Source organism: Pinus tabuliformis, chromosome 4_2, assembly GCF_031772625.1.
Source record: "Pinus tabuliformis cultivar Carrire ecotype Pingquan chromosome 4_2, CPIR1, whole genome shotgun sequence".
NCBI lineage: Eukaryota > Viridiplantae > Streptophyta > Pinopsida > Pinales > Pinaceae > Pinus > Pinus tabuliformis.
The window spans coordinates 468,023,602-468,036,381 of NC_142304.1; the positions used below are offsets into that span (position 1 = coordinate 468,023,602).

The 12,780-nt window shown below is 37.5% G+C and overlaps 1 protein-coding gene and 1 pseudogene across 1 annotated transcript; one reads left to right on the plus strand and one right to left on the minus strand.

The window, feature by feature from the left end:
- Positions 1-3,486: 3,486 nt before the first annotated feature.
- On the minus strand, positions 3,487-4,362 carry LOC149169993 (E3 ubiquitin-protein ligase PRT1-like; annotated as a pseudogene).
- A 3,728-nt stretch (positions 4,363-8,090) lies between these two features.
- LOC149169994 (protein SRC2-like) lies at positions 8,091-8,528 on the plus strand. Its single transcript, XM_089425415.1, has one exon. It carries the CDS (start codon positions 8,091-8,093, stop codon positions 8,526-8,528), a length of 438 nt encoding a protein of 145 aa, XP_089281541.1.
- Positions 8,529-12,780: the final 4,252 nt, after the last annotated feature.

Below are 12,780 nucleotides of genomic sequence, written 5' to 3' on the forward strand. Positions count from 1 at the left end.
CGCCTTAAGCCTTGCAAATATGATGTCTCCCTCAGAGGTAAGAATTTACTTGACGGACTATGGTAATTTTGTTGGGTGCCATTGTCGATTGCACTGAGGAGAATAGGGGATTTTATCAGAAACGCATACATACATGTGTGATAAAGAGAATGTTCAGATTTCACTGTACTTCCTTGTAAGATAATTCATTCATTTATAATTTATAGTCATCGCTTTCATGATGTCATGATTCTGATAATAAATTTATGCATTGCTGTGAAAGAAACATTGGTTTTCCTCTCCAGGATTCCAAAATGGTCAAACTCCATTTTGCACTGGGAATGATATTTGCATTTAATTGATTATATCTTTTAACGATGTTTTCATTTAATTGATTATATCTTCTAATTTGATAAATATTGCCAATGAGTATATTCCGGAGTACGATGACTTAGGTTCTGTCTCAAAACATCCTTGAAACTCATCTCTTGCTCTGAGGTTTCTCAGAATCCTCATAACCATGATCTGCTGTTGGCCAGCAGTGTTTTCTTTGTCCAGATTTGCAGTTATTGATTTATTTGGGAGAACTTGGAGAAATTGGATTAGACTGGTTTTGGTTTTGGTTTTGGCACTTGCAATGTGGGGGCAGCAGTGTTTTCTATTTGTCCAGATTTACAGTTTTAAGAATTTTATTTGTGTTTATTATTATTATATTCATATAAAATTCAACTGCTCTCACACATTGGTTGATATCTTTCCAGTATAATTTCAGTGTTTAGCATTATCCTATAGTTTAACGAGGCGGAGGAGTTGTTCGGAACCTTTTGGAAATTCTGGTCATATTTAGAGAAAATCTGGCCAATATTTTTGTAAATCCAAGTTATGGTTTTTAAACTTCAAAATTTTAGGTGTCCTATACGTTTTTGATGAGCTGAATCCATTTCGACCATCAAAAACATAATTCAAACACTGCTTTTACAAGATTTTTTGAATTTTTTTGCCCAAATTCCAATCACTTTTGGCCGTCTAAGCAATTCCTCTACCTTGTTAGACAACTCCTTATTGTATTCATATAAAATTCAATTTCTCCCTACGTATTTGGTGGAATTTCATAACAATTTGTACTCCCTTAAACATTATGTGGTGTAGACCCTGCCAAATAGATTATATATTATATATGCTATGTGATAGTATCGATGGCTTTTCAAATAATAATTACGCCGTAAGGCGTTCCCTCTGAGAAAGACATCCCTAAAATGTGACGTGTGCAATCCTGAGCCATTGATTTTGTGTGTTAGATGATTGGGGTGTTTTCTGCCGCTCGTTTAATCTGTTTTTTCATAGAAAAATAGTTTTTTTCCCATGGTAATGGGCCATGAAAGGCCAGGCCTGCTCTGCTGGCGATGAGACTCTTCCGCTGGCGATGAAACTCTTCGCAGAGACTGCCTGCTGGCGATGAGACTCTTCGCATAGACTCTTCATGTCTTTTGCGACCAAGGATCCAAAGTTGTTCGATAGAGTGGATGAGTTTGTGCCCCGTCGGTTCATGGGTTCGGAAGGGGAGAAGATGCTCAAGTACGTTCTCTGGTCCAACGGCCGCGAAACGGATGAAACGTCTGCCGATAACAAGTAGTGTGGGGGCAAAGACATTGTTGTGATGGTGGCGCGGTTGTTTGTGGCGCAATTCTTCCTGCAATATGATTCGTATAGCATAGACCAGTCGTCCTCCGTCACGTTTACGGCGCTGAACAAGGCCACTTTCTAAGATCAGAATACGCGAATGCTGGGTTTGCAAAAAATAGTATTTGACTTCGTTTTAGATATTGCAGGTTCCATATGGATTTTAAATAAATTGCCTAAACTCTCACTCTGTGTGAAACACATCATTGTATTGCATATATATATATAGAAGTTTCTTCTTTCTACTGTCTTCGTGTGTGTTTGCATTTGTGATCTGTTACAGGTGTTTACATCCAGGAGGACGCACAACCCTAACCTGCTTTGAAAGCTGAGAAATTGGAGGTTGTGCCTCAAGAGTTTGAGTTCCTTTTTCGGTGACTTCAGGTATTCTAGAATTTTAGAAAAATTGATATTGCCAATGGCTTTATTGGAAGGGATTTTAGTGGATTTCAGGAATATTCTGGATTTTAATATACAGAGTCGTAGTGACAAGGCAGAATGACAAAAGCAGGTCAAGTAATACACTAATATTTTTAATTGATAGATTTCTAATTTCAAAAATATTTTAGATTTTAATATCCTAAATGACAAAAGGCAGGTCAAGCAATTCACTTTTTATTTTTAAATCAACAAAATATAGTTTTAAACCAGCAATTTAATTAAGTTCAATAAACATTAAATATTAAAATATTCTTAAACCGACATTCTAATTAAATTCAACTCGTTAAAAAATGGCATTGCTTACCTACATGCAGGATTCTTGAGGTTTAGAAGTGTTTAAAACTTGGCGTAATCAATGCGTCGCTAATTTCTCAAGGAGAGGAAATCTTGATTTTCTTTTAAAAGAAATAATAATGATATGATTCTTCTTTCATTTTTACGCCGTAAGGTGTTCCTTCTGAGAAAGACATCCCTAAAATGTGACGTGTGCGATACTGAGCCATTGATTTTGTGTGTTAGATGATTGGGGTGTTTTCTGCCCTTCGTTTAATCTATTTTTTCATAGAAAAATAGTTTTTTTCCCATGATAATGGGCCATGAAAGGCCAGGCCTGCTCTGCTGGCGATGAGACTCTTCTGCTGGCGATGAAACTCTTCGCAGAGACTGCCTGCTGGCAATGAGACTCTTCTGTTGGCGATGAGACTCTTCGCAGAGACTCTTCATGTCTTCCTTCCCTGCATGTGTAGCCTTGTGCAGATAATGGTAAGGTGTATATACTATGTTTTTATGACATTTTCATCGTCTTATGATAATGTGAAAAGGAATTACTATTTCTTTCCTTCTGTTATCAGCAGTTCAGATCCTATCTAATTAGGAGGAACGTATCGTTACTCTTTTCCGATGGTTGGGTTTACAAATTGTTTCAGGGCTTTAAACGGTTGTTCTATGATCTCTGAGCTCTCCTCAGGATTATTAGGTACGACAAGATCAATAGCCTGTATACTTCAGAATTAATTAGAGAAATTTGTCATTATCAATGCCAGTTTCAGGATCCTGAGTTCTGACCAGCCACATCCATATTCATTAAGTCAAGGTGGTGTTTAGGAGAATTGAGTATTTCATTTACATCGAGGGATTGATTTAGGAAACGTACAAAATCGCTAGCATGTCCCTAAGAATTATACTAAAATTGATGCAGCAAGAGGCCTTCTGGTTACTGATATCAAAGGAGAAAACATCCTATCCCACAAGGGCATCTGTCATATCCCCCTCTATTTGTTGGTGTTGGTGTTTTTCTTCTTGGACAAGAACTCGCTTTTTCCTTTCACCATATTCTATAGGAAATATTTTCTCCAAGATATGGTCCAACTTTAAACAAACAGATGGTCAATCTCCAGGGTGTATCCATTGAAAAACTTGGCAGTTAAGAGTTCTCTCTTCAGTGATATTAATGCATGATTGAAGTACCACATGACCATAATTCAGGACCATAAGATGATACAGTAACCTTTTGCAGCAACAATACAAAACATCATCCAGTGTAACTTTATTACATGAAATAAGACGGTGTATTTGGATGATCTTTTATTGTATTGGAAGACACACCTCCTGGACCATCATTTCCTTTAAGAATGTTAACGATCACTTATGTTTCAACATCAACTGATTCACTCTGATGACAAGAAGATTTATGCATTGACTCAGTTCCCTTCCTAATAGCACCGATGAGTAAATACTATCTGTGCTTTTTGTTGTAGTGCTCAATTCTAAAAGTGATTTTTCTTGGAAAGATTCCCTAAAATTTGTAGTAGTTTCTGAGCCATTCAACTTTGAACCATACATGATTTTAGTAGTTTCAGGATCATCAAGTTCGGGAGAGAATATCTTCATTTTTCACTCTTCTTCTTGTATGTGTTCTGCTTTTTGTTTATAATCCTTTAGAAATTATTTCAAGAGAATAAAGTCAAGAAATTCACACTCTTGGAAAATGATTGTATGGACTCCTACAGAGTGAACAATATGACTCTGTGATAGTTCATGGCACAGTGAACACACCAGAAGCAGAAGACATGATCGCAAGGTTGAACTCGATGATCATGACGAGGTGGAGGTGACCTGCTAATACTTCGTCCCCATATAGGTTTGAAACATCAACGTCTTAGAGAACGACGACCATAACTTGAACTACACCTGTATCGAGGACTGAGACCCCGAACCACTTCCTAACCCTCCATTCTCGTACAAAATGACCAGGCTCACCATATTCATAAATTTTCAAATCATTAACAAGATCATACGGAATAGGTGTGTTGGTCTCCAAAACAACATTATCTATTATATTTGAAGTTAAGTCAGACCACATATGGCATCATCTTGCACGCCATTGCTGTGAATTATTTCCCATTCTCTCCAGTTCTCAATTCAAATTGAAGTTTAAATGTGTTGTTCACGCAATTTGTTTTGAAATTTAGGCTCCAATTTCAAACAAATGTTAAACAATTATGCCTTTCACTCCAAAATAACTAATGCACCATACCAAATGCCAATGAATAAAGCAGCAACGCACAAGGGGACATCTCTCAGGGTCGTGTTATTATTATTATTATTAATTTTCTTTTTTACCCTCCTTATGATGTAACACATACATTGAAAATGGCATCTATAGGGTGGAGGAAACTAACACGACAGAGATCTGTAACGTTCCAATAATAATTGTTCAGTCTCTCTATCATCTACAATAATAATAATGCATTAACGTTGTAATAACATTGCACCTTATTCACATGTTTGAATATTCACTTGCTCAGATATGCACTGTCATTTCATGCCACTGCGCGATCATATTTACGCCGTCAGGCATTCCCTCTGAGAAAGACATCCCTAAAATGTGATGTGTGCGATCCTGAGCCATTGATTCTATGTGTTAGATGATTGGGGTGTTTTCTGCCGTTCATTTAATCTGTTTTTTCATAGAAAAATAGTTTTTTTCCCATGGTAATGGGCCATGAAAGGCCAGGCCTGCCCTGCTCGTGATGAGACTCTTCTGCTAGTGATGAAACTCTTCGCAGAGACTACCTGCTGGTGATGAGACTCTTCTGCTGGCGATGAGACTCTTCGCAAAGACTCTTCATGTCTTTCTTCCCTGCATGCGTAGCCTTGTGCAGATAATAATAAGGTGTATGTACTCTGTTTTATGACATTTTCATCGTCTTATGATAATGTGAAAAGGAATTACTATTTCTTTCCTTCTGTTATCAGCAGTTCAGATCCTGTCTAATTAGGAGGAACATATCGTTACTCTTTTCCGATGGTTGAGTTTACAAATTGTTTCACGGCTTTAAACGACTGTTCTATGATCTCTGAGCTCTCCTCAAGATTATTAGGTACGACAAGATTAATAGCCTATATACTTCAGAATTAATTAGAGAAATTTTTCATTATCAATGCCAGTTTCGTTTTCCGGAGTTCTGACCAGCCACAGCCATATTCATTAAGTCAAGGTGGTGTTTAGGAGAATTGAGTATTTCATTTACATCGAGGGATCGTGTTCCGTGAATGCTTTTAGCATATGCTATAGAGGACGTGGTTCAATTGGGGAAGTTTAGTCTTTACTGGTGTTACCCTTAAAAGTGGCTGAGGACGCGATTTCTTTTCTTGGGGAAACAACATCCTGTATTTCTTCTTCAGTAACCGGCATCGTCAGTAGAGGTTGAAGTAGATTTCCTTGCAGATTTGAGTTACTACTGTGTTGTCTGGTATTCTATTACAGAAATTTTATTGTAAACCCTTCTATTCTGAGTGGTTTTAAGGAAACGAGCACCGCTTCTTCCACCATCTTTAAGCCATTGAATTATTGAGTTCTGTCTACAGAATACCTCCTTTTTCTTATCTTTTTGAATTTGAACCCTATCAAACTCATGAAATTTTTAATAACGCAGGGCTTTATGCCTTCCAGTATTTGAACGAGGGTGATTAATGTGGTTAAGCACTGTATCAACCACTAAGTTAGGCATGTCTGACTTCTTTTCTTTTATAGATTCTCATGAGTCTCATTCAAGGTTTTTGATAATATGCCCTCATTTAAAAGTTCATGACTCGGTAATATTTCCTCTATTCATTTGAAGACTAGCCATGAGAGACAAGATGGGTAGGTGAAAGTGGCTTGCTGCTACAGTTTCCACCAAGTTTTAATTTTCTTACATAGTGGTTTGCCCAAAAGTGGGCTGGTGTGACCCCACAAGGAGCCACTGATTAGTTGATGCTGTTATCGCTGTTAAGTTGGGCTGGTGTGGCCTCGCAAGGGGCCACTGATCTGCTGATGTTGTCATGGCTGTTAAGTTGGGCTGGTTGGTCACATGATCAGATAGAGTCTATGGAAGCACCTACCTTATGAATGTTGGTTAATGCTTGACAATTGAAGTATAAAGGAAGCATCTGTGGTCTTCCTTGTACTTACTGTTATCCTTCCTTAGATTGGAAGGTGGTTTATGCTTGGCACTTAAAAAGTATAAAGGAAGCATCTGTCATTTTCAAGCCACAATATCAATTCCTTTTCTTTTACAACACTAACCATCTCTATCTCCAGTTCATGTTTCTTTTGAATATGTTTACAAAAACCTAGTTGTTCCGCTTTTTTCTTTACATTTTGAAGCTTCTTAGAAAGGATTCACATTTTTGTTCATGTAATGTCAGTGTCTTCATTTCACTAATACTGGATTTTATTTTCTATGTCTGGGTTGCCAAACTACAGCTGTTCAAATGAAAATGGTATGTTTTTAGGCCTCTTCGTTTGAGAGGTCTAGATTCCAGATAGATAGGCAAGTGATCTGAAAGAATTACTTTGAAACTTCACATTTTTGTTCATGTAATGTGAGTGTCTTCATTTCACTAATACTGGATTTTATTTTCTATGTCTAGGTTGCCAAACTGCAGCTGTTCAAATGAAAATGGTATGTTTTTAGGCCTCTTCGTTTGAGAGGTCTAGACTCCAGATAGATAGGCAAGTGATCTGAAAGAATTACTTTGAAACTAAAGGATTCACAAGGCTTTTCTAATCTTACAGAAAATGGTCCGTCCATATTAAGCCATAAGGATGAAAACCAAGCGAGATAATAATCAATTGATGCAAGTGACTATTGTTGAAAAATATTTCTAACTCTCGTTTGACTTTGACATTATTTTATAATCAAGAAAATGTGGGAAAGAAGGCTATATTACAAGCCCATTAGATGAAGTTGGGGTATATTTTATGGTTTGAAACTAACTCAACTAAAATTTTCTACATTGTTTTTATCAATATGAAAGCCTGAGAAGATAGGTGCAGGTGAAGCAATGGAGTTTTGAAATGGGTAGATTTTATAGTCTAACACTAACAACCAAAATTTTCTACATTGCTTTTATCAATATGAGATTCTAAGAAGATAGGTGCAGGTGAAGCAATGGAGTTTTGAAATGGGTAGATTTTATAATCTAAAACTAACTCAAGCAAAATTTTGTACATTGTTTTTATGAATATGAGAGCCTGAGACTATAGGTGTTGGTGAAGTAATGGAGTTTTGAAATGGAAATCACAACAATAAAATTCTAAAATGAAACAACAAATGGATTTGGTACAAATTTGTTTTTGCTTGTTCCATTATTGTTGTATCTATGAATGGGTTTTTTTGCTTCTTGGCTTCGATCATGACCATTTGGGGTGGCCTTCTGCACTGATTTCCATCTACTTTCATCATCATGAGCTAGAGAGTCTATGATGTGTTTTGTCTTATAAGTCAGTTCTATACAATGTTCAGATTTCAAAAGATTTCATTCATGGCATTTCTTCTCCTGTAATTTCAATCAGGGTGGTCTCTGAATATTGCGTTTCCTTGTGCAGTAAATTCACTCTACATCATGGGGGAAGCTTACACACAGCTGGAGCTTAACATCATATCAGCTCAAGATCTGAAGGAGATGCATCTTGTTGGCATGATGTAGACCTACTGTGTTGTATGGATCAATTTCGAGAAAAAATTGACGACGCAATTGACAGAACAGGGGGCGCAAACCCGACTTGGAATGACAAGGCCATATTCAGAGTGGAAGAGAGTTTGCTCCGCTGTGAAACCTCTGCTGTGATGATGGAGATATACTGCGTGGGTTGCCTCAGGGATACCCTGCTAGGCACTGTGAGGGTCTTGCTTTCCACTCTCCTCAAGGGCTACGGGAGCACAGATTTCAGTGGGATGAGTTTCTTGGCACTGCAGGTCCGTCGTCCTTCTGGTCACCCACAGGGCATTCTCAACCTTGGCACCATGATTCTTGATGGAGTAGATCTTCACAGAATGAACAGATTCATCCCTGCAACTGGGGGTTATGGGTTTCAGAGATTTGATGGGGAATCTTGTCAAACCCAGGCCTTCATTTGTGAGAAAATTACTGTCCATTAAACCTAATAATGTTGTTGATGCCCAAGAACAACAATCCCGCTGTCAAGACTTCAACAGTAATGCATGCAAGGAACAGGGAAAAGATCAAGAAAAGCAGAAAGATGGTGGTGAGATGGTTGAGAAGGAGAAGAAGAAACTTGTTGGCTACTATCAGATTCTCATGGCCCCAAAATTGAAAAGGAATAAAGTTGGATTGAAGAATGGGGCTGCAAAAATTCATCTCAGTCCATCTGACAGTAACATCTGTGCCAAGGAAGATCAAGATCCTGCTGTGGCTTACAACAAAGCAATAGCAATTTATGCATAGTGTTATCATCAATAATATTATTGTGTAAGAACACGTTGGTTTTATGTTATTATATTCTTTGTGCAAGTGCCTTCAATTCCTAGTTGATTCGTGAAGTGCTTATTATGGCATACATAAAAATTTTGAAAATCACGAGCCACTGTGGATGAAAGACTGGTTTATGTAAAAGTTTGAATAGGTATATGAATCTGAAAAGGGAAAGTTCAGTGCCTTCAATCTGCTACTTCGATATATATTCTTAGCCTATGTGGATGAACATTGGTTTGTGTAAAAGTTTGAATAGATATGAGTCTGAATTTTGCAATGGGCATGTTCAGTGCCTTCAGTCTGCTACTTTGATAGATACTCTTAGCCACTGTGGATCACACATTGGTTTGTTTAAAAATTTGAATAGATATATAAGTCTCAAATGGGCAAGTTCAGTGCCTTCAGTCTGCTACTTTGATATATACTCTTAGCCACTGTGAATGAAATATTGGTTTGTGTAGAAATTTGAGAACATATATATGAGTGAATTGGGCAATTTCAGTGCCCTCAGTCTTTGATATATACTACTCTTAGCCACTGTGGATGAAATATTGGTTTATGTAAACATTTGAATAGATATATCATATATGAGTCTGAAATGGGCAAATTTAGTGCCTTCAGTCTGTTACTTTGATATATATAGAGTATATATATTTGTTTACAGGATGATCACTGCATTTTTAGCTTATGTCCATTAATCAAATCGATCTTTCAAAGACACAATAGGCTTTCCTAATCTTGCAGAAAATGGTCCGTCCATATTAAGCCATAAGGATGAAAACCAAGCGAGATAATAATTATCTGATGCAAGTGACTATTGTTGAAAAATATTTCTAACTCTTGTTTTACTTTGACATTATTTTATAATCAAGAAAATGTGGGAAAGAAGGCTATATTACAAGTCCATTAGATGAAGTTGGGGTAGATTTTATGGTTTGAAACTAACTCAACCAAAATTTTCTACATTGTTTTTATCAATATGAAAGCCTGAGAAGATAGGTGCAAGTGAAGCAATGGAGTTTTGAAATCAATGAAGGAGATATTGCATTTTCTAGGGAAAATGCCATCATCCACAACGGATTAACCAATTCTTTCTTCCTATGTAGCATCCTTGCTTTGACATAAGTTGGACAGAGATGAGGACTTACACCGACATTCCATATTCAACAGCTCTACTTAGACATTGACATAACTCATATAGACATCTCTATGATTGGGACTCAGCAACAGACAAACTCTGTTGTCAAGTCAGCTGCTTATGAAATGGCCAGAGTCTTCTTAAAAATTTCAATATCTCTACAGTTGAGGATTGTAGCAAAGCTCAGGGATCAAACTTAACTCCATGCTTATGAGGCATCTGCGTTCTCACAGTTATTTGCAGCTCATTCTCAGTTTTAGTGGGAAGGTGATATATGGTGTATTATTGTTGCAGTGGCAAGGGGTGGATTTTAATTGCTGTTTGGACCAAAAGAAATTGATGCAAATCAATATTAACTAGTTATTGATAATTTTTCCCACTGAGTTCCCTGAGGTCGAGTATAATTCTTTCCCTGCTTATCAAAGAATATTTCTTATCAAAGAGTATTGATTCCTTTTCAATAGGAGTAGCATGTGAGTGTCAGTTTTATAAAGAAGATTCTTTTTATTATTAATAAAAATATAGATAGTTAGTTTCATTTTAAAGGCTTATAAATATGAGTTATAAATACAAGACTTAAAAGGTTGTAAATATTTCAAGGGTTGTAAATATGAGTTATTAATTGTTTTTACTCAAAACATGATAAATAGAAATTTAGCAATTTCCTTTTAGTTGAGTGACTCAAATTCATGTTTCTTTAGGTTGACGGTAAACCCACTAAAGTGGAAAAAATTGTGATTCCAATAATTAGAGGGATTGTCATCATGGGGTGATAAGAAATTTAATATTCCAAGAAGAGGAGGTAGTAGTAGATTCTAAATAAATTAGCAATGCAATAACATAAATGTTTGCAACAAATTTAAAGAGATCCACCTTGTTGAATAATGCACACACTACATGGATAATGGATTTCCGCACTTTATGCCTTACGGCGTTTTCTTTGCAACATCTGGTGCAAATGCTAGTTTATAAATATATTTTCAATAGTATTTGATATGTTTTTATACCTCATTCATAAAATTTATTAATTCACTATTTAATAAACATCTTTAATTATTTGGACAATCAATATTATTATAAAAAATATTGATCACTATCCACTCTTGTGACTATATTTTCTAAAATAATTTAGAAAATAAAAATTTTATATATGTGTTTGAAAATAATAAGTTATTTACATTTATAAAATTATTAAAAAAAAATTAAAATATTAATAAGTAAATAAATATTTAATTAAAAAATGATTTATTTTTAATTCATTAAATATTATTTATAATTTTTCATGTGAAATTTAACTATCAAAATTTCTATCACATAATTAAAACTATGAATTCTATATAATATATGAATCCTAGAAAATATATTCCTTAATATATGAATTCTATATAATGCTATGGATGGAAACAATTAGAATTTTAGGGCTTTTTTTTTTTTATCGTTAAAAGACTATCTAGACTATTATATTATATTTACAAGTAAACTTTACAAACAGTGAGACAGGCTTTCCAGGGCCAGCAGTTGCACCTTGGATAGCTTAACTTTGAAACAAAAAGCTCCCTCGCAGGGGCAGCACCTACAGACCTTCCAAAAACACCTTCCAGACTAACAGAGTCCCTCCAAAATCTAATTGCTGCTGGAGGCCCAAAAGACGTGAGAATCAGCGTGCTAAGGGGCCTCATTGCGCTAAACAGACCCGTGACTGCCCACGCAGGGGCTTTCGACATAAACTGACTGAACCCAACAGTATAGAAAATTGACAATAGACCCGACATACATAAACCAGACAGACAGACGCATACATTGCCAGACAACAAACATGGTGAAATCCGGAACCGACATACCCGCAGAAGCTTTAATCCTGGTTTCGGGCTGAGAGAGGAGGTCATTTGTTGAGCCGGGGTTCAGTGTCCTGGTCCTCGCAGAGGCTTTTGTCTTCCACCACATAGCACCACCCCCGTCCTTCAGGGACTCCTTCCCACATCGCCTTCCACTTGTCCTCATCAATGCCCTGAGGTGCCGGCCCCAATGGGTATGAGGTGCCTTGCACAGTCTCCTTCCCCGAGTTGCCTGCCTCGGTCGGTGGAAACACCTCAGGGCCTTCCTTATCAGGGCTGTCCTTTCCAGAATTTCCTGGAGGCTTCTCCAGCGCGTCCGCACCAGAGCCTTCCGGAGGTTTCTCCGACGTACCCAGAGGATTTCCGGCTTCAAATTCTTCAGGGATTTTGGTAAAAAGAACTGAAATGTGGGCATTGACTCCCGCATTGTCCATTGAGCTACCCAGAGTGAACACCACGGAGCCGAATGCTGGAAGCAATGGCCCTCCCTCGCTAGAGCTACCAACCTCCAAGAATTGCCCGACTGGGAGTTGTGTGGCTCTTGCCCGCCTGTGACAGTAACAGCAACAACAATGGTGGTGTTCATCTGCTGCAGGGGTTCTAGAAGAGGATCCTCTCCCTGGTCCTCTTCTGCTAGGCTGTCGCTCCCGTAATTTGACCATGTCTTCTTCGCTGCCACCCTCGTATGCTTGAGAGAATAGGTGGGAATAGGCACTGTGCAAATTTCGCCCCAATCCCCACACTGATGAGATGATTTAACCCTTCTCGCCTCCAATTGAACCAGAAATCCCTCGAATTGCCCTCTCTCCCTACAGCCACGGCTTGAATTACAGTAGCCAGAGGCCTCAGCATCCACCGACTCGCAGTTTCTTTACTGCCGCACCCTTCGAACCTCAACATGCCAATGCACCCACATCCTTCGTTGATATCGTATTCCATTCCTTC